Raw genomic sequence first — 22,787 nt, forward strand, 5'->3', positions numbered from 1 at the left:
ATCCTCCGATAACGATCTGATCATCATTCATGTAACAATTTGTAATATTGCTGTAGCTTCCATGGACTGGATGGTATTGAAAATAAGGTAATTTATCTCAGCAGGGGCTCATCCTTTATAAATATTTCAAATGAACTGGGTTCTCTGGGTTTGTCTGGGAAAGGTAATACTAATTTGGCTTCTGCAAGACACGTCTGGAGCATGTTCTAACCAGTATTTCAATTTTGCAGAACTTCCATTTGTATTAATAACTGATCACTACGTTTTCTCCCCTAAGGCCTGATGTTTCGTCTATAGAGACCAATTAACAGGGAGATTGTTTTCTTCAAGTACCAATTCTTTTAATTACTGGTAAAAACTGTTTGCTTTGCATAGATTTGATCAGTTGGACTTGTCTAATGCATTACATTTCAAAGTTTGCTTTCATAGACTTTCAAAATTACTTTCCTGATACTAGCAAATATCCCCAAATAACACATTGGGGTAAACTGATAAAAGTCCCACATGTAGTACTACAGATCAGATAGCAGCAGTCACATAGGGCTATTAAAACAAAGTCCATTTCCCTTGATGAGTCCTTTTTTCTTTTTCTAATCCAGATTCATTTCCAGATTTGACATGGAGCTACTATATTAATGGAGGGTCATCAAGCATTTGCTGCAAGTTAGGGGAACATACAATACTGTCATGTACTGTGTGAAAACTTTCACATCTATGGGAAAACGATTGGATGCAACAACAGAATTTTCAGATGGGACTGTGGGTTCATTTACCACAGTATCCTGCCTACTGCACTGGCCAATGCAATTATTTGATACCTGAAAGCAGGGGTTCTCAATCTTTTTCTTTCTGAGCCCCGCCCCCCAACATGCTATAAAAAACTCCACGACCCACCTGTGCCACAATGACTGGTTTTCTGCATATAAAAGCCAGGGCCGGCGTTAGGGGGTAGCAAGCAGGGCAATTGCGCAGGGCCCCACACCACAGGCTCAGGCTTCTGCTTCAGCCCCAGGCGGCGGGGCTCAGGGACCCAGAGTTCAGCCCCATGCAGTGGGACTTCGGCTTTCTGCCCTGGGCCCCAGCAAGTCTAACACTGGTCCAGCTTGGCAGACCCCCTGAAACCTGCTTGAGGGCCCCCAGGGTTGAGAACCACTGCCTTAAAGGAATGTGATATCTCTGTATTTACTCCCTACTCGCAATATCAGCCCACCCCCATCGTACTCCCGGACAGTTTTATAATCAAGCAGTGCCCTTCCAGTTTCCCTAAGAGAATCAGCAGCTTCCTCCTTTCCGCATCCCCTTCCCTAATGCCCTCACTCAGCCCCAGTACCACTTTTGTGTCTGGAAAAAGGCATTGCCTCCCCTCCCTTGAGGAACCCTTTCATTTCATTTTCAAGGGTTTGTTTTTAACTTTTTGATTTTTGAATAAAATGGACGTACAAGTCGAAAGGAAATGTCATTTTGAACTGAAAATTCAAAACATTTAATTTTGAAAATGGCAAAACAACATGTTTCAGCTTTTGGATTTGTTGCCCCTCCAAAAAATTCAGTGAATTTGACACAAATTTGAAAATGTTTCAATCTACCTAAACATGCATTTTTGGCAAAATTTCCCCCAGCTCCATCTCCACACTATATATGCTTGAATGACTCTGTTTGGAAATGTTTAGTGCAGACACAGCCATTCTCCCACCTCTGCTGTTGCCCTACAAGAGGTTAGGATAGACAAGTGGTTCCCAAACTGGGGTTCGTGAACCCCTGGGGGTTCACAAAATGTTACAGGGGGTTCTCGGGAAAAAATTCCCTAATGGCAGACAGAACTGTCCCTAGGGACCTCAGGCAGCACGGGGCCAGCAGCCCGGAGCCCCTGAACTTCCAAGAGCTAAGCAGATCAAAGCAAGCCTATCTATCACACTGAGGAGATTTAAACTTCAAGACTCCTTATAAGAAAAGGAAAGGGAGGTGGATATTTTTTGCTGTTTTTAAAATGAAATAGGCAGCTAGTGTTGTTTTTAAAATTATTATGAAGAACAAGTTTAAGCTTTGTTGTAACGTGCATTGTTTGCCTGGACTGCTCAAGACCTGAATGCTTGTGTAGGAGGAACTCTTTGAGTTGACTTCTTAAATACCTTCCTGCTGTTTCACATCTGATACTCCTTGATGAAACATAGGAGCCTTGTCTTATAACAGGCTTATTCAAAGTGATACAAGCTAGAAAAGTGAGATCTTGGAAGAGTGTTGCCGTTTTCATAATGTAATAAAAATACTGTAATGATAGATAATAAATAGTATCTAATAAGCATGTCATAAAAACAAATTGTGTATTTCCAAGATCACTGCTTTTATAATTTATACTCAGGTAAAGGAGAAAATCCCTGGAAATATTCATTTTTAGGAGGGGGTTCGCGAGACTTGACATTTTCGTGAAAGGGGTTCACAGGTTGTTAAAGTTTGGGAACCACTGGGATAGACCATGCACAGGTGTTACCATCGTGTTGTCTAGCCCTGCTCCAAGCAGGGAACTGCACTGACTCTGTAGCAGTGGAGAGAGAATCTCTAGAAATGTTGAGTATAGACAAGGCCTGTGAGCAATACAAAGCCAGTAAAGTAGATTTCACAGTCTTTTGCTGGGATGGTTAACGGTCTCTTTCTAGCAATAGACAAGGCCAAAGACTTCATGCTCTTTTTATTAGTTTTTATCAGTGGCTTTATGTAGCACTGACCACATGAGGGCCTTGACTCACTACTAGGGCCTACTAGTGATGGCTGTGGGCAGGTCGTTAGTGGGGGTCAGTCCTTTCATTCCTGAATAGTTCAGAGGATGGTTCAGGGCACTTACTCACCTTCTGTGGGGTCACATACGTGTCACTGCTCCTGTTCAGCTATGAGATATTCAGGGCTGCAGTGGCAACATTGTGCTGACGATGCTCAGCTCTGCTTTTCATTGGATCCAGAGTCCACAGTCTCATGGCTTTCCCAGTGTCAGATTGGGACACTGATCTGGATGGAAATGAACTAGCTCTGGCTCAGCCGAGATATGGCAGACACAGTGCAGGTTGGCAGGCAGGAGGATTCAGACGTTGCCTATTTAATGAGTAAGAGGAGTGGAAGCTTTCTGATTTCAGCTTAGAAAAATGTCTCAAAGAGATGGTTAAAAGCAAGAGCAATGTTTTGTGGGCCTGCTCCTGCTCCCATGGAAATCAATGTAAAAACAGATAGTAGCTACAATACAAGCAGGAGGACATGAGCGCTTATAAACACAAACTGCATTGGTTAGTTGTGAACCTTCGTGCCCCATGGGAATTATGACGGCGAGCAACGCCCACTCCACCTCTTTCCTTGCGATGGGGGGTCCTAGGCAGAGAAGCTGCTGTCTTGATAGAGATGCCCAGGAGTAGGTGTGCCAGGTTTGGAAGTCTCGAGGGGGCTAATCAGCTATTGGGCTGGTGTTCCTGATGGAGAAGAGCTTTCATTTTTATGGAGGGAAATGCTATTCTGACGATTAATCCTCTTGGTGAAGAGCTGGAATCTCAACAATTGTCTGTATGACTAGCCATAACATTTACATTTACCTAATTGGTTTATTTCTGTAAATGAAGCCTCAGCCTTTCACAAGCCAAAGGAGTTGCTCAGGGGATGCCTTGGGGCTGAGAGTGAGGGAGGGAAGCCACATCCTGATGATGTTAATATTTCAGTTTTGTTTTTCCCCAGAATGCATGAGATAACTCTGAAGTAAAACAAATAATAAAACACTACGCCACCTACAAAGCTCTCCAAGCTAAACCGTCCGCATTTTTAAACTAACAAATGCAGAGAGAAGACTCGAGTCAATAAAATGTATTACATATTTATAGACCAAATTCTAAAGGACTTACAATGCCTAATCACAGAACTCAAAATCAGAAACACCAGTCATGAGAAACAAACCTACAGAATATTCTCAGAAAGCCACAAATCTTGACTATCAGTTTCTACTCAGCCTGACAGTTATATACTGTAATGCAGCTAAGAAAAAATATTATAGCAACAGAATGTCTCTGCTAAATTTTATTTTCCAAACAATACTAAATAGTTACTAAAGGATTTAACCTTGCATTAGCTTCCAAAACAATAGTTCAGGTTCTTTTTCTTTCTTTTTTGGTGTGTATGTGTGGAATAAAAATGGGTTCCCGGTAATTAAAATTTTGTCATAGAACCAACTGATTGAAACACTTGCTGTGAAAACGCTGGAACCCAATACTAATGTGTGTATGCTAGAATCACTAGATGGCACTGCAGAGTAGTTTTGCTTTGGATGAGTGAAAGTGTAACCTTTTGTCTTGCTGCAAGGTTATTACATTTGTGACACAAAAATTTTATATGGCTACATTAAACTTAGATGGGTTGGGGTTTAGTTTCTTATCTCTCTCTAGCTGGTTAATTTTTTTTAACATAAGCATAAGGGAACTAGAGAGCATTTTCTATGTAATTTGAGGATGTAAGGCACACAACCTGAAGTAAAAAGCAGATATGAAAAAAAATCTGTTCAGAAGCCAATTAGGACAGTCAGCTAAGGATTTCTTCATTCTCATACAGAGGGGTTATAGCATCCAGAACCCGGGATTGAGAAGAACTACAGGACTGAGGGCCTGGAGAACTACAGCTGTGCAACATAAGGAATTGGAGAACTGGAAGTTTCAAAACACAGACAAATCCTAAAAGAAAATGAGGAAAATGTTAGGAAGCTGGAACAACATTGGCTGTGCTGTGTCCTGCTGTGGCTGCAGAATTATGAGTTGATCCTTTCCTGTGATTCAGGCTGGCTTTGTTGTTACTTTGTTTGTATCAGTCCGGAAGTTTGTGATATCTGCACAAGCCTTACTGCAGTCCAAAGTAAAACAACTTGCCCTAGAACTCTGTAACTTTAACAGATTTATTTTTGCTTTAATCTCTTTTCTCAAATTATTAATGTTCAAGTTTAAGGTGCAGCATTCCTTGTGGACATTTGCTTTTATTAAGGAAAGACAAATGTGCACCACCAGAAAACCCTAAGCATGCTGGGAGGAAAAATAGCTTACAGCATAATTTATGATAGAAATGTTCACCATCAGTAAATAAACAAGCCAATTTAGGCATCTTTGGTGTAATGTATGATGACTGGGAGCTACGCTGACACAGTAAGAATTGCTGCTGTCAGTTGATGGGGAATCTCTCTCCAGGTAGATGGTTCATGCTGTCAGCTGCTGTCTTCAAAGCTGCCACTATTACTGCAGGAATGAAATCGCATAGAACTCATGGGATCAGACACGTAACCTGCATAAAGCAGAGAGAAGTTCACGTGTTATTCACAATCACCCCTCAACATAGCAACAGTTTTCTCCTTTCCAGCCAGGGACCATGTCATAAAGATAATGCGAATGTCTTTTTGAGATAAATAAGCAATGCACATGCTGATGTCTTTTTGCTGCCTATGAACCCCAAGTCAATATAATCTTCTGAGGAAAATTTCAGAAATAAAACACAAAGCCTACGGACCCTATCGTTCATGCAAGGAATTAACAGCAATCAGGCACAGTAAAACATCAATGCTTGACACAAAACTTGAGTCAAGTATTTTAATAATACAGTGTATGTTTTATATTAAAATATCTTTTTTGAGCTTTCAAATTGGGGTCCAAAAGGGCCAAAGTAAGCAGCCTGTTATGAATAATTCTTTATGCTTTAATTCTCGGAGGTTATCAAGAGGGGATCTACTGCCATTGCATTATGTTTCCAATTAAAGGTGAACTGGTTCGCTGGCCAACAGTTATTGCTGTTCTTATGGCTCTGCTGTAACTTGTCTAAATCTGACCCAATCATCTCAAATTTCTGGCTACCGAGGCATTATACAGCTCTAGTCAGATGTCACGTAACAGAAAAAAGTTAATAACCCAAATATTTCTTGGCAAAAGATAAAACATATAGTAAAGAAGGAGAAAAAAAATAATCAAACAAAAACCTCAACAGCTAAGCTCAGCACCACTGCACATTAGCAACCTGGAGGAGAACGGGCTTACAGGGGCCTAAGCAAACTTTGGTTTTAAATTGATTTTGAGAATTTGAATGAGCACTAGGCTCAAAGCGAGTGACCAAAGAATAAGATCACATGAAAGAAAAGTTGTTTGCGTTAAATGTGTAATGGCCTTGGAAATAGCTGTGTAATCTTACTGAAGCTCTGTGCTGATCTAACAGAAATATAGGAAACCTGGTTCACTGGGCACCAGGCACAGGGTTTAGCCCTAAAACTCTCTTTTGTATCTTTGACTAAAGCCCAATAACCAGCGATAACATCACTTTTTTGTTTAGTGTATAAAAAACAAGGATTTGAGAAGTTTTATTGTCAGAGCTTTTTCCTTCCCCCTTTGAGTCACCCCTTGATGGGAAGGAATCTCCTGGGCCTGGTTCTGTTGTGAGTATTTTGGCCAATGCTTATAACTGTATTGCTGCTAGGACATAAAATCTAAGTGTGTATGTGCCTGTATTGGCATTTTGGATGTAATTAGCACCATGTGGCCTTTGGACTAATAAAGGAATACTTGTGTGGAATCATGGTACACCTTCATATACCCCTCTACCCTGATATAACGCTGTCCTCCGGAGCCAAAATATCTTACCGCGTTATAGGTGAAACCGCATTATATCGAACTTGCTTTGATCCACCGGAGCGTGCAGCCCCCCCCCCCCCCGGGAGCACTGCTTTACTGCGTTATATCCGAATTTGTGTTATATCGGGTCGCGTTATATCAGGGTAGAGGTGTACTTAAAATGGAAATGATTTCCAACCCAGCCCTATCTATGGGTACGGCTGGGTTGGACTCAGTTTTGTAGACATAGCCAAGCTAGCTTTATCTAGATAGCTCAGGTGCCAGAGCAGTGAAGCCACATACAGTGTGTGCTAGCCACCCAAGTTATTGCCCAGGGTTCTGGGTGGGCTAGTACAGTCACTGCTGAAACACATGCTGCTGTGGCGTCACTGCTCCAAGACCCAACCTAGCTAGATTGAAGCTAGCTTGAGTACATCTACATGTGCTGCCATCACAACCCTTGATTGCAGTATAGAGCAGTGGGCCCCAAACTTTTCCCAGTCACGCCCTCCCTTATCCTTGTCTGCACTCCCCTCCTTCCCTGGAGCCGGGAGTGTGGCCGTGGCTCCTGGGGGGGGGCGTCACGGACAGGGGCAGGGCTGGGGCCGGGAGCGGAGCCACAGCCAGGACTGGGGGTGGAGCTGGGGCCAGGAGCGGAGCTGCAGTTGGGCCGAGGCTAGGAGGCGGGGCTGGGAGCTGGGACTGAGGCTGGAGCAGAGTTGGGAGCAGGGCGGGGCTGGGTGGCGGAGTGGGGCTGGGCGGCGCTCCCTCCCCGCCCACCATGGGGGCTGGCCTGGGTCCCTCTGCGCCCCCCCGATCGTTCCGCCATGCCCCCCTAGGGGGAGTGCCCCACAGTTTGGGGATCACTAGTATAGGCAGATTCTATCACTGCTCACCACTGAGCTACCTAGTCATATAAAAGGAGAAACATGGATGGGTGAGAGCATTTCTAAGGCTCTTGGACACCTTAATCCTATTTACAAGAGGAAAAATATCCTCAAAGGCAGATACACAAAATAAAGATTCTTGGAGTAAGAGCAACACCTCTATTGTGCCCCAAACCACCGCTTCACCCCCAGGAAGAAAAGTCATTGTCCAACCTTAGTGCCTATCATTTAGCCCCTTGAGTGTGACACACTCCTTTATATGCAGTTAGGGGCATCAGAGCTGCCTACTATAGCAAACATCACTGGGATCCAAAATTCCTGTCCATCTGGACTTATGGCTGCCACTACGCTGGTGAGTGCAAAATGTCCATTGACTACTGAAGAGTTTAGTGCAGAATCAGTGTAACTGCTGAAATTTCCACTACTGAGGCCAAAGGCATGCGGGGCTTCTATACACGTGTGTAATAATTTACCTGTGATGCGGAAATTTACCTGTGGAGACATCACAGTACAGAGATGTACTCTAAGAAGACATGTGGCCTGCAGATTCCACCCAGAACTGAACAAGTCCCAAGATACTTGAATTCTGGGTGGTGATGTGTGTGGCTGCGGAGCTGGAAGCGCAGTTCTTTAAACAACTCTAAATTGCTAATCATATTTTAATATAACTGTGGATTTTAAGTACCTACCGATATATTGTATGGTTATGGTGGAAAGTGTTAATGGTTGTCACCAAAAAGGTCTTTGATCACTAGACAATCACAGACCTGGTTAAACCAATGGGTGCGCTCAGCACCCTTCATTCCGGATAAATGGAAGGAGCAATTTAGTCAATTTTACATAGTGAGAGCTGGAAACAACAGAACCCACTGCTCAAGGCACTGGGCCGCATGGCAAGGCCTGAGCAAGAACTAATTCAGGGAGAATAACGGGGTTCCGTGGAACTGGTTGCAAATGTATGGGCTAGGGGACTGATTGGCAAGATGTGTGTGGGTGGAGAGGCAGGAAGTCAAAAAAGCGAGGAGCCAGTGAGAGAAGCAGTCATGAGTGTGGTCCTGAGATGGAGCAGAGAGACAGTCTTCCCTGGGCACAGAACTAACTGTCATTAGGGGACTTCAGTGGGAGCTGCTGGGTGCTCAGCATGTTTGAAAATCTGGCCACTTATTCATGTCATAATCTGGATTCAGGAACATCACTTCGGGCACCTGCGTTTGAGAGTCTAGTAGCTATTTAACTGCACCCTGCTGCCTTTAATTGCTGCTGTGGTCTGGGGGAGAAAGCACAGGAGACCTGGGTTATGTTCACATCCTTGCTGTGTCACCTTGGCCAAGTCAGTTCAACTTTCTGAGCTTCAGTTACCCTATTTGTAATTCGTTGGGGATAATCCCACTGGCTCTCCTTAGTAAAGTGCTATGGAAGAAGTGTGCCCCATGTTATTTATTATTAGTGTTATTTCCCGTGGAACTTCTTAATGCTATTGCCATTGATAGTGCTCGTTCTTGATAACACCTCTGTGTTATCGACACACCATTCTCTACTGCCACGGGGCTAAGGCTATGTCTGGGCAGCGCACTTTATTTTGACAGCATTCCAAGTTTTACAGTTGTCCCGTGAACCCCCCTGCAACAATGAGTAAGTGTCACATTTAAAGCAAACGGTGAGAATGTCACATGTGGAGCTCTAATTTCTTCTCAGAAGAACCTGTTCCCAAACCAGCCTGTGACATACCAGGATCCTTTTGACAAACTGAGCTGAACCACAAGAAGCGGCAACAAGTCTGAGGTACTTAAGCTTCTTTTACTTAAATGTTTCCATTTACTCTAGCGCCATAAACCTGTTTTTACAACTATCGTTACTTTTTATTTGCACTACAGCAGTGCCCAAAGGCCCCAGTCAGGGCTCAGGGCACACTGGGTGAGGGACTTTACACACTTATAATGAACAGACAGTCCCTGCCCCAAAGAGCTCAGGGCTAGATTTTTAAAGGTATTTAGGCCTCTAACTGCCATTGATTTCACTTGATACCTTTAATAAAATACTTTTAAAAATCTGGCCCGTACGGTCTCAGTATATGACCAAAGAAAACAGGTAGCTACGACAAACAGCTACAAGCTAACAGTGTGACATTGGTGATTAGATGTAATAAGCAACTGTCACAGCAAATGCCTTTTCAAAGAATTTGTTGATGCCTTAGGTGACTATAGCACTGTATACTTAAATGCATCTAGGAGGCCATTAGGGAACAAGTCCTCCTGCTGGTGTCTCCTTCAGCTCTAGATTTTAATCCCCAATGAATATCTGCCAGGGGACCTCCATGAGAAGGTAGTGACAATGCTGCAGAGGTGGCACTCCCCTCTACTGAGAGCCACCCCTGAGAGCCACTGGAGCTTTGGTCTTCTTTGCCGACATGGTTTGGTCCCCCTAAGGGCTGATCATTTTCAGCTTGGGGTGAAAAAAGCCTCTCATCACTCATGTCACTTAAATTCAAAGACAAGTACATCAGCCCCAAGGAAAACAAGTACAATTAAGCTCAGCTTTTGCTGAAGATGAGAATTCTGCTTGGACTCACCGTTTCTGTCAATAGGCGGGTACTGGAAATTCCTCCTCATGTCGTCCAAGGACAGGCCTTGAGAAGGGTGTTGACCAGTGCTGTAAAATTGACATGACATCACAGTTAAAGTGACTGAAATGAGTTGCATCAGATTTGATGCAAGAGTTGCATCAGTTGCCTTCATAAAAAAAGCGTGAAGGGCTTTTATTCAGGATCGTGAATCAAACACACGTGCACACACCACACATTCCCAGAGTAACTGTCTCCAAATATCTCATTTTGGCTTCACAACTGCTTGTAAATTCCTATTTTAGTAGCAATTCTAGGCATCAATATTTTATGCATCACTGCTATCAGGTTCCTGCAAATTAGTTTATCTGACAAAGAACATCCCCAAGCTGTCTTTCAGTGGTACTGACCACCACCACCACACTGCCAATGGGTTTATTTATCCTCGATCGTCAAAAGCTATCAGGTAAAGACTGTCCTTTACCGGCTCTTCTCAGATAACAGGCAAACAGAAATTGAGCATGCCCAGGGAAAAGAAAACAAGAAGCCCCAAGAGAACTGTATTTCCAGGGAAACATAAAAGAATAAGGCAAGATATATAGTGATTTGCGGTGGTTACAGTGACAGAGCATCTCCAGGCACACTGGTTGGAGACGTCGCTGGAAAGGACACTTGAGATTATTTGCAACAATGCAGTTTCCTTGGTGATTTCAGTGAGGCAAGCTGCTAACTAATGGCAGGTAAGGTTGTCACAACCTGGCTGATTTTACCCCTGAAAAACTTAGATGGCTTTCAAGAATGGTTAGGCAGTGGTAATATTTTATCCTTTAGTCTCCATTGTACCAAAGCTGATTTTAGATCAGACCTTTTTCATTTTTAAAATCGCTCTGCTTTTCTGTTATAACCTTTATTACATGAATGAAATGACTTTTCTCCTTCAAAAGGACACGCTGACTAATAAAAACATAAAAGATGTTCTTTTCCTCCCTGAGATATCAACTTATTTTTTGTATGTATAATGATACTTGACATTTTTATTCTGCATTGGATGAGCTTTTATAGGGAAGGAGACAAAAATTTGGTTTTGGGAGCAGCTCATCTATTGTATCTTTGGAGAAAAAACTTTTTGAAGGAATACTTTTGCAGGGGGTGAGGGTGTTTAAATAATAGTATAAGTATTATCCTGAAAGGCTTTATTAATTTGTTGCTTCTGTGTAACCACTCAAATCCATAATATCTTACAAATATTGATCAGCCCACTGTGATAACTATGAGCTACATTATTATATACATTTTACAGATGGGCAAACTGCAACACAGAAAGGTTAAGTGGCTTGCTAAAGGTTACATAGCATGTAAGCAGGAGAACTAAGAATAGAACCCAGGACACTAGACGATACTCCACCTTTTTAGAACTCTGGACATAGATAGAGTTTTGTTGTCATTGATAAAAGGTCCTAGTAAATATTCTGCAATTGAACTGTGGAACCATTGCATATCTTAGGCCAGTGGTTCTCAAACTGGAGTCTGTGGACTCCTTGGGGTCCACGAGGGTACTCCAGGGGGTCTGTGAGTCATGTCCTGGGTTGCCGGCCCCGCTGATTAACTCTTCCCCGTCCCTCCCAGTGCCTCCTGTATGCTGTGGAATAGCTGTTCAGCAGCATGCAGGAGGTGCTGGGAGGGAGGAGGAGGAGTGGGGATGGGGCGTGCTCGAGGGAGGGGGTGGAAAGAGGTGGAGAAGAGGAGGGGGCAGGACTTGAGTGGGGGTTGAGCACCCCCGGGGAAAATTAGAAGCTGGCTTTGGGGTTTGTGAAAAATTTTAAATCAAAATGGGGGGGGCCTCGAGTTGCTAAAGTTTGAGAACTACTGTCTTATGTGGTTACATTCAATTGGCTTTTAACTTTGTGCCTTACACCTACTAGTGTGCTTTAATTAGAGAGGAGCCTGAACCAGATCTAACTTTCCCAAAGATTGGGGATGTCTGACCCAAGATTTTGGTTTGTCCAGCCATTAACGTCAGATCCAGATCGGAATTTTCCCAAAGGTCTGGCATTCTGATTCAGGCCTGACTCCAGTTACAATCATCAAGAAATCTCCTCAGCACTCAGTATATGGAAGATTTATATTTTAAAAAAGGGAATACATTTCCACGCCATGCACTGTATTTCCCTACAGCATGTCTCCTCCATGACCCCAGCAGCAAAGGTGTAGTTCTGTGAGACAGAGGAAAGAGAATTCCTATTCTTAGTTGAATAGAAATATTTACTAATTTGGGAGAATTCCCCCAAAATTCCTATTCTTAGTTGAACAAAAATATTTACTAATTTAGCCACTAACCTCAACTCATGGCTTCATTCTGGCTATTTACAGAAGCAATACTTTGTCTCTGTCACTGCTCCATCTCCACAGTATCTTACATTAATACTAATTTATAGCCCCCCAAACAGTGCCTGGGCAATGATACCTAATTTGTGTTGTGGTCAAAATGCAAAATATACAATTTCAATAGCATCCAAATTGGTCCCAGCAGTTTTCATAAAAGAAACAATGCCTCAAAGCTACATTTACACAGGCAACTTATATAGCAGGCTATTGCTTCATAGGAGCATCAGCCTGCTAATAAAGTGCAATCATTTGATTGATGAGCTCAGAAGGCACAGCAATGGGGAAACATAAGTCACAAAAAAGAATAAATACTTAGAGACCATTTTGGGTTCTTGTTAAAGTCAATGAGTACAATTTTCAGAAATGCCTACGGCCTTGTCAGTTAAAGCAGTATAACATCCCACTGTGTGAATGCTATAAATGTACTTAGACCAGTATAGTTTATTCTCATATAGGAAGAGGAATAAGTTACACTGGTTGGTGTAAGGCACCTTTATACCAGTGCATCCACACTAGGGGTTGTACCAATATAACTATGTTGGTTAAAAAATCATACCCCTAACGAACTTTGTTATATCAGTACAAAAACGGTGTGTAGCCGAGGCCTCAGTCACTTCAGAGCCCTGCAGTGTGGACTATGGGTGTGAATTGCAGTGCACACTAGCCTGATGTGCTGCAGCTCCCCCATGTGGATGCTGCGGGCACAAACTAAAAGGTAGCTAGTTCATGTTCACTTAGTCCTGTTCAAAGAGGACTACGTTAACCCAAACTAGGTACCTGTTAGTTTGTACCAGCAGTATCCACACAGGGCAGTTACCAAGCACCACTCTAGTGCAAGCTGCATTCATAGCCCTGTAGTATGAACTGCAGAGCCATGCAAACCTAGCCTAAATCCCCTTGAAAGTCAATAGCAGTTAGACTAATAAGTGACCAGGGTGCTTTTGAATATTTTACCTTCATAAATAGTTGGCAAGCTGTTCAAAGTGTGTGCCCACTATTCCAGGGAATGCTGCCAAAGTAAGACATCTAGATTCCTCAGCTACCATATTAATCACATATAGTCTCACAATAGCAGGGAAGGTGCATTTGTACAGTTCACCAGATATAATATGTGCTGTATGTCTGGGATCCAACATTTTGACCTTCTATTTCCCTTCACTCAAGCATTATAAGTGTATACATAGATGTACGTTCATAGAGAGAAATAAAAGTTTGTCTCTGATCACCTCGCTTCTATGTGTTGGACCCTGAACATACATGACATGTCATGTCCAGTGAGTGGTATACAGATATTATGCATTAAGCCTGTGGCTGGGGTTTTTCAAAGGAATGCAAGGGAGTTAGGTGAATTTCAATTGGAGTGGGGCACCAAATTCCCTGAGGTTCCTTTGAAAATTCCAGCCTACATTGATACAATGGCTTAGAGAAACACAAAGCACAAGTCCATTTCTGTGAAGCACATTGGTTTGAGCTTCCTGTATAGAATACTGTTCCTTTTTCTTCTGAGTGCAGAGTACTCAAAGGTCATCTTTATTTACCTCAGTGTCCTGCACTGGGTCACAAGAATTCTTCGAAGGAATCTCATGCTGCTCTGTTGTTGAGACAGGTTGGTATGAATGTAATGATTTAAAACTAGAGAATTCCTTCAACGTGCAAAACATGGATCACTGCCAAGTATTTGAAATATTCCACAGAGACTACAAACTTATAACTAATCTTTTGGTTTTGAGTAAAAAGCATATTGAATCTTCGGGGATGTTTGCATTAATACATGACTTTATAAAGCCAGACTCTCTCTCTCTCACTCTCTTTGTGCGTATGTATGGTGGGTACATACAAAAGAAAACAATATATATGTTACTGTATTTACTCTGCACAAAAAAACTGTACAAAAGATCACTCTTAATATACCCCCCAGTCTTAAGAAAAGACCACTTCCGTTGAGCACCAATTTTTATCCGTCCTTTGAGAGGTTGCTTTTGATGGGTTTCAGTGTGTGTGTGTGTGTGTGTGTGTGTGTAAAACAGAACGAGGTGGATGCTGCAAAAAAGGATTAATGAACATCAATTTTAATAAAAAAATGTATATTGTATTTTGAACCTTTTCATTCATTTCCTATAGATATTAGTACTTAGAATTTTTTGGTTGCAAGGATGTCCATAGAAAGAGACAATGTGATGAAAACTCATAGAAATACTTGCATGAACAGTCCTGAAGGCCCTTTGGAAGAGTCCTACAGAACTGTATAACAATGAAAAAATAGGTTTTGATAGACGTTATGTGAAATACAGACTTTAATCATGAATAAGCTCCTTTCCATAGGTTACTTGGACCATTCTACAGAATTCTATCACACAAAGATATGAATTTCTATTTAATTCTATAGAATGGTTTAAAAAATACATAGAAAGGCTATCGTTTTCTATTATATCCTGTAGGACTTTTCTGTAAAGAGGAAGTGTTTGGTGATCCTTGCAAAATCTCTTTGTGGGGCTGAGAATCGTCCAGCCCAGAGGCAGAAACAATACCATGCCATTTAGCAGTAGGCATACAAATCTAACTATGAATAGCAATTATCTGAAGCAACCGAGCCCTGATCCAAAGCCCATTAAAATAAATGGGAGTCCTTCCATTGACTTCAAGGGACTTTGGATCAGGGCTTAGTTGAAGTGAACCATTTCTGAGCAATCCACAGTATAAAATATGTTCACATAAGCCATTTGTTAAATAATTTTGGACCACTAGCAAATCTGTGTACTTTATGTCTGTTCATGGATAATACAAATAGAAAAAGAAGCTAAATTAATCTAACTAATTGCAAATAGCTGTCCCGGCTCTAATGTCATTGCATCTACCATGCCACTATCTAAACTAATGCTTCATATAATTAATATTCCATTTTAAATACAAATCAAAATTGGTTTGGAACTAACGAACAAAATTTTCTTAAAAAAAAAATTAGCTTGCTATAGAAACAATATCTTAATTGTGTAAACCAGTCCACCTTGAATACACAAATCAAGAGCAAAGTATATATCTGCAATATTGACTAAGCACATGGTTCATACTGCAGCCTTTGATGATACAGCCTTTCTGTAGAAATTCTTTAGCTCCTTGGATAGAAGATACTGTTAGGGTAGCACCCACCTCAATACTGAATATAAACTATTCACAGAGAGGGCTTCTAGATCAGGAAGTGGAAAACTTCCCTGAACTTGAAGAATATTTTTTAAAAACCCTTCAGAACAGAGGACAGATTTTTGACTTCCTGAAGGCCCATATATTATTAAGTATTGCTATTTTTTATTGCTATTACAGTAGCACTGAGAGGTGCTAACCAGGATTTGAACTCCATTGCACTAGTAGTTGTTCAAAAACATAGTAAAAATCAGTCCCTGTCCCAAAGAGCTGTTAGGTATATGCAGTAGTAAAGTTTGACTTTAAATCTGTTTATTTTGTGCAGAATAAGGAGTAGATGGATTCCTATAATGATTTTCTGGTGCTTTCCCCACACTGAAATTTTAGGAGATAAACACACAATAGAAAGTCCTTAAATTACACTTGCAAAATTCTACTCACCCACTCAGCTGTGATAAAATAATATTTATTGGTGGGTGGGTATGTCATACATTTTTCTTTCATCATCATCATCATCTAATGTAGGTGAGCCTGTGTCTGGATTGATATTTCTCCATGACATTTTTGCAAATCTGTTTTAAACAATTTGGTTTGTAAGAAGGACAGTCAGCCTATTGTTCAGGATTTAAGGTCACTTTACAAATGGATTGTCTATGGGATAAATCCTAAGTATGTTTTTTAGTGAGCTAAGAAGCATAATTCCACATGCACTGCTCTGAAAATGTACCCCGAAGTCTACGATTCTCTATGAGAAACTACACTGAAAGGAAACTCTAGCTGAGGAATAGGTAATCTAATATTGCAAAGGTTCCCATAGGAACACACTTCTTTTATTTATACATGTTTGGAACAGCTGCCTCATTTGGAGTCTGGCTCTTGGAAAGTGCAGACAGATGCCCCTAGAGTAGAGCTGCAGTAAACGAGTCTCCCTGCTGGCAAACAAACTCTTCAAAGCTCTTGAGCCTACTGCCTGTCATTTGTGTCTTGTATCTCACTGTACATTGTGGGCCTGAGAGCAGCAATTTTAGACTCATGACAAACAGCCAGGCAAAAAAATGGCCAAAGAATTTTGGTGTAAAAGGAAAAGCCAAGCAGAAGAATATGATCTGAGTCACTCCTTCCCCTGCCTCCCCTCTTTGTACAGCTGCAGAGTAGAGGGATCAGGATACAAATCCTCGACAAGTAGTATGTTTTCAAGTGTGTGATTGGCCTCCCTGTGTCCACTGTGCTTCATCTCAGAAACAGAACTGGGAATGAAACAGTGATTGTTTGAAGTTTACTGTCATTATTACTGAGCCATTGTCAGATGGTTGGAACTCTCATAAATTTCAGCTGAGTTCTGCTCACAAGAGCCATTTCAAACAGCACCTACATCCATAGGGTCTTACAACTACATACCGCCTTCAATTCACCCAATACTCAAGGGCTGAAATCCTGGTCCCATTAAAGTCAATGGCAAAGGTCTGAAACTCTGTGGTATTTTTACTTGGAAGTGTAGATAAACTGTGTGCATGTGTGTGCAAGTGTTATCATTTACACCCATGAAATCCACTGGGCAAATGTGTTTTTCAGTGCAAATTCTAAGAGGTACATGTATGCCAAGGTTAGAATTTTTGATCTGTCTGCAGTTGGATGTACAAGTATGTGCGTTGCAATTTTGTGCCTGCATAGGTGGAGGCCCAGCTGAAACCCTGACCCTATACCAAGCAAGCCAATTAGTCGTAATTATTATTCTTGCACAGTTGGACATATTAGTCCCTGATGCCAATGGCAGTTCTATACAGGGACCAATTGCATGATAGGATATAAGTTACAATCTGGAGAACTAATACACTTTATTAATGTCTTCTGCCTGTTACCTACATGAGTATGAGCTCAGGCAGAGGTTAAAGTAAGCTGGTACGGTGTACCGGCAAGAGCCGGTATGCCATGCCAGACTGGACCGGCTTCTCCGGCAGTGATTTAAAGGGCCCAGGGCTCCAGCCACTGCGGGGAGCCCTGGGTCCTTTAAATCACCACCGGAGCCACCAGCTGCAGAGGCGACTGGGAGCCCCAGGGCTCAGGGGCGAATTAAAGGGCTCTGGGGCTCCCAGCCGCCTTTGCAGCTGGTGGCTCCAGCGGTGATTTAAAGGCCCTGAGGCTTCCAGCCACAGACAGAGCCCCAGGGCCTTTAAATCTTGAAAGGTCCCGCCTCTTCCGGTTGAGGTCACACCCCCACTCAGGACTCTGGTGTACCGGTAAGTCCTTTAAGTTACTTTCACCCCTGAGCTCAGGGCATGTCTACACATAAAGTGCTGCAGCTGCGCCGCTGCTGCATGTCTGGTGAAAACATGGTATGCTGATGGGAGAGAGAGAGAGCTCTCCTGTTGGCATAATAAAACCACATCTGCAAGGGGTGGTAGCTATGTTGGCAGGAGAAGCTCTCCTGCCGACATAGCACTGTCCACACCGGTGCTTATGTCGGTGTAACTTGTGTCACTCAGGGGGGTGGTTTATTCACACTCCTGACCAACATAAATTATGCCGACATAAGCAGTAGTGTAGACTTAGCCTCAGATCCAGAGACATTCTGTTTACACTGGACTAGAATGAAAGTAATTAAGTGTTCCAATGCACAGCAATACGGAAATTGCAATTCCAGTGACAGCGAAATTTCACCTAATGTGAAATTGTTCTGTGAAAATTTAAAAAAGGACCATACAAGGGTTCTACTGTATTGTTACATATATGCATATTATATAAGCCAGCCATGATGAGAACCTAGCAAACAATCATCCTCTTTTATATTTTCAAACAATACTGTTCAGTGTGGGTACGTTTGGCAAACAGAGAATTTACTGAAATGCTTTTGAACTGTTCTAGGCATGAAAGTAAGCCTACCTCTATCAGACCATATCTGATACTCAGTTGGGAGAATAAACAAGGGCTGTTGGTTTCAAATGCTCCATAAAAACTGCATTTCAGTTCTGTACTTAAAAAAGAAGCTTTTTCATTTGGTCTGCCTTCAGTGAATATGCTTACGTAAACCTTGAGAAGCCTTTGAATTGAAAATATCATTAGCCATGGCTCTAGGACTCTGACACTTTTCAAAGTGCAGGCAGAAGCGGCATTACTAAACAGAACTTTACTTAAACTTAATTAGTCATTGGGGATATTATTTACTTCACAGCGTATAGAAAAACAAAGGTCTGTCACCACTAGACATATCTGAACTTAGCAGATGTATTCATGGCTCCTGGCTTCTATTAAGGATCTTCTAAAAATATGCTTTCAGGTCTTCCTTTTGTGAAACTTTGACAGGATAATAGAATGAGATTTGCTGAATTCCACTAAACTGTAAAGTAACGTGTCATCAGCTTCACTTACTCTTCAAATGTTTTTCTCTGGGAAAGCTCATCAATCCAGCTTTTCAACCTCTAAAACACAAAGCCATGAAACAAAAAGGGTGACTCAATCACTTGTCCAAGTGACAGAACATGAGATGTCTAACGTTAGCTACCAATGGCAGGAGACCGGCTGCTTGTTTTAGGTTTGCGTAGAGTTTGTCTGTATTTCCAGCCTCAATGCAAATATTATTCTAGGGCTGAGGGGAGTGTTATGAGGCTCAGGCCTGTTCCCGGAGCTCTTGCTTTCCCAGCTGCTATGAGATGTGTATTAAAAAGACAAAGTACTTTGCTCCGGGGACTGACAGATGCAGTTTTCTTAGAGTGCCACCGCTTGCTGATGTATGGAGTGGCACTGTCATGGCTCTGGAGGAAGCTAAGCAACAGCATCCAGTACAGGGTAGGAAGCAGAAAGAGAAAAGGGACAGAGAGAGATTCCTGTAAAGAAGCGGGGAAAGCTCATTCTGTCTAAGCCTAATATCCTCAGTATTCTTCTTCTTCCTTTTGTCTGCCTTACTCTCCTCGTAGGCTCCTCCTGTCCCTTCTCTGTGCCCCAGCTTCCCTTCTCACTGGAACATTTGTCCCTTTAGCCCAATACCCACGTTGTGTCTTTTCATGCCACCCTATACTCCTGGGATAAGCTCTCTGCTCTGCACGCAAAGTTCTCTTCATCTCCTCCATGGAACGACTACAACTTTTCTGTGAAGCATCCAATAATGGCCATGCTTCCCCCTCTCCCCATAGTTATGTTCTACTCTATCTTGCTTGTGTGCCTGCCTTTAGATTAGAAGATCTTTGTGGCTGATCTACCACAGTATAAAGTCATGTACATTTGTGGTCCTAGATACATTATTGATATTAATTCATAATTTATAGCAAACCCTCCTGTTTGTGGACAAGCACACTAGGGGAAAAGACTAATGCAAAACATAAAATCATAGAAAGATAAATATGTATCTGAAAGGAACATAGCAACCCCTCCGTGCATCTGCATACTATCAGGGTGCAGCTCCAACAAATCTTGGGGGAAACTTGGCTTGAATCACTTAGTGCAGCATCTCACAAAATTAATACCGAAGCACTAGCCTAGAGAAACAGGCTGAGATCCTCAGGTCTGGCCAACTGTGTTTTATACAGAATCAGTTGGGAGCGGGGGGTAGCAAAGCTTGCTTTAAGGAGCTTTGTATCCCTGGTCCAAGACTTGATCTCTGCCAGGCCAGACTCCAGGCAAAAGTCACTGTAGCATTAGCAGTGGAAATCCTCAAACTGGATAAAGGGCCACTTTCTACTTTCAGCCCAAAGCAGCCAGAGGGGACTGAGAATCATAGAATATCAGGGTTGGAAGGGACCTCAGGAGGTCATCTAGTCCAACCCCCTGCTCAAAGCAGGACCAATCCCCAGACAGATTTTTGACCCAGATCCCTAAATGTCCCCCTCAAGGATTGAACTACAACCCTGGGTTTAGTAGGCCAATGCTCAAACCACTGAGCTATCCCTCCTCCCCATGAATTTTAAATATCTAAAAAACCCACAGAACTGCTGAGAATTCAGCTGTTGAGAGGAGGACTACAATACAAATACAGGCGTGCATGAAAAGCTACAACTCTGTACCATGGCCCTGATTTCACGGGTGGCAGAAAAGCTAAATCTCTAAAGCTGCTCATCCTTAGAACATCTTTCTTAGCCCCATCCCATAGACACTTCACTGAAAGGATGAATCGACAATTTGTTGTCAATTGGATAAAAGATTATAATAAACAACTAGAATAACAGAAACTTTAATAAATCACTTAACGCAGCCTCTCCAGATGTCAAGTTTGGAGTGGGGGGAAACAGCAGCTTAAGGAAAGCAGAAGCAGAGATAAAGCTTGGAAAAATGACCTTTCCCTTGATAAAAATGTAAGGCCTTTTCCTTAGGGATTGTGTGGGGAAGAATTTCAACTTGGCTTTTCTCTCCTGCTCCCTCCTCTTTTTAGTGGTTAGTAAAGGACAGGGCTCTGATCCTTACTCCAAGTGGACAGCTACCTGGGAAAAAGTTCAATGGTGCCAGGGATGGAAAGAAGCTGGGTGGGGGATATAGAGCTGGTGTTTTAGTCTATGCTGGGCCATTGCTTGCTCTAGAGGGAAAGAGCTATTTAACAAAACAGACAAGAGTCTTCTTGCTGGAGGAAATCGATCACTCAAAATGCCTTGGTCTTGCACAGCTGCTTCCTGGATGTATCACGTTTCTTTTCCAAACCTGTGCTGAGGCACTGCAAGTAGAATCTCCCATCCCTGTGGCTGGAATCTCAATGTGTGTGTGTGTCCTACACGTACACTGCCCAGATTCAAAATAGAAGCTCTGTGGTTTGCTAGTGGCACCACTGCCATCTTAGGCTTCAATCTTTGAAAGATGTCCACAAGCAGACTCCTGTAGCTACAAGCCCTTTCACGGGCTTGGCTTGAGACGTATTTCTATAGAGTTCACATGGTATTAATTATGAGGCATGGGCATACGGGGTCTGACTGCTTGCATATCTTTGCAGGATGGAGGCTATCTGGGGCAAGGACTGCATCTTTCCTATGTATGCATGTATCTCACGAAGTGCAATGGGGTGAAGATTCTGACTGGGGTCTCTGGCACTTCTGTACTATCAATAATATATAGAAATAAATAGTAGCATGCGAGTGATATTAAATGTGTCTATAGTCAGGTCAAGCCAACAGAACACAATACAATACAAGGCGTGCCAAGTTCTGCATAGGAGGAAGCTATTCTTGCATAGATCACACAAATATGTAGGTCCTGCCCACACTACAGATTGAACTATGTTGGTAGCAACCTTATTCAAAAGCAGTTATCGAACAAGGTTCTGTGTGAATGGTGCCAGGGAACTGTTCTTGTAGCATGTTTCTGGCGTGACTCCCCTGTCCAGAATAGAGAGGGAATTCATTGAGTACCATGGTAGGTCACACCATGCTCTACATAGAAATCTTTGGCCACCTGAGCTGGCCTATAGCATGGTTTCAACCGCATCTACCCCATAGTTTGTAACCAATGCCTAAGAATGTGTTAATTTCACACTTCAAAGAAAACGAGGCACAAAATCATTCTGATTCATGCTAATTCCATTGGGTCTGGGGTCTACTTAGAATAAGAGGAATGTTATTCTTCTGCAAATTTGCCCTTATATAAGAAGTGCTAAAGGTGTAAAGAAGTAGAAAATCAACTATTAAAGCTTCTAATGTGTGATGGGTTGATACATTAAGCAGCCTGATTAGACAGGCAATCAGAATGCATTGCTATTGCACCCAATTCATTACGAGGGCACTGTGACCTGCCTCTTATTACTTCACACATGGTAACCGCTGCCACGCAGGAGAGAGACTCACTAAACACAAACACTAAAGTTACAAGGCAAGAAGCAAGCAAATAACTTCAGTGTCATGCCTGTTTAACTCCATGTACAGGACAGGGAGATTTCATTAGATGAATTGTCTCAGCTGTGTTACCAAGCTGCACACTGCACAGTATTTCAGAGAATATGAAGTGGTCAGAACTGAGAAAGTAGAAGAGATGGAGAAATATTCCAGTGGAATGCAGCCAGAAATACAGAGCCCCTCTCTGCTCACATTTTCCAAAATTAAAACCTTCAGAAACTATTGTAATTAGAAAGTCGAGTCATTAATCATCTCAGTATGTTGTATAATTGAAAAACTACAGAAATCATTCCCATTTTATTGTACATTTTGCCTCTAGGTGACTCTTTCTAAGTTCTATTTATAGGGTAGCATTTAGTTAATTTTTGTTGCAGAGAATTTGAGAGGGGGGAGGGGGGACTTTCAATAACCC

At 42.3% G+C, this 22,787-nt stretch overlaps 1 protein-coding gene across 1 annotated transcript in view; it reads right to left on the minus strand.

Annotated features, from left to right (window-relative positions):
- Window positions 1-3,831: 3,831 nt before the first annotated feature.
- The window catches only part of LOC112107612 (serine/threonine-protein kinase TNNI3K), a 164,917-nt gene continuing 145,961 nt past the window's right edge, over window positions 3,832-22,787 (minus strand). The window contains exons 24-25 of the mRNA XM_024201386.2: window positions 10,059-10,138; window positions 3,832-5,292 (exon numbers count right to left, since the gene is read on the minus strand). Coding sequence (XP_024057154.1) covers window positions 5,216-5,292; window positions 10,059-10,138 — 157 coding nt within the window. The 3' untranslated portion in view covers window positions 3,832-5,215. The remainder of the gene's footprint in view (window positions 5,293-10,058; window positions 10,139-22,787) is intronic.

The sequence above is a fragment of the Terrapene carolina genome, unplaced genomic scaffold (genome assembly GCF_002925995.2).
Source record: "Terrapene carolina triunguis isolate 2854851 unplaced genomic scaffold, T_m_triunguis-2.0 Scaffold210, whole genome shotgun sequence".
Taxonomy (NCBI): Eukaryota; Metazoa; Chordata; order Testudines; family Emydidae; genus Terrapene; species Terrapene triunguis.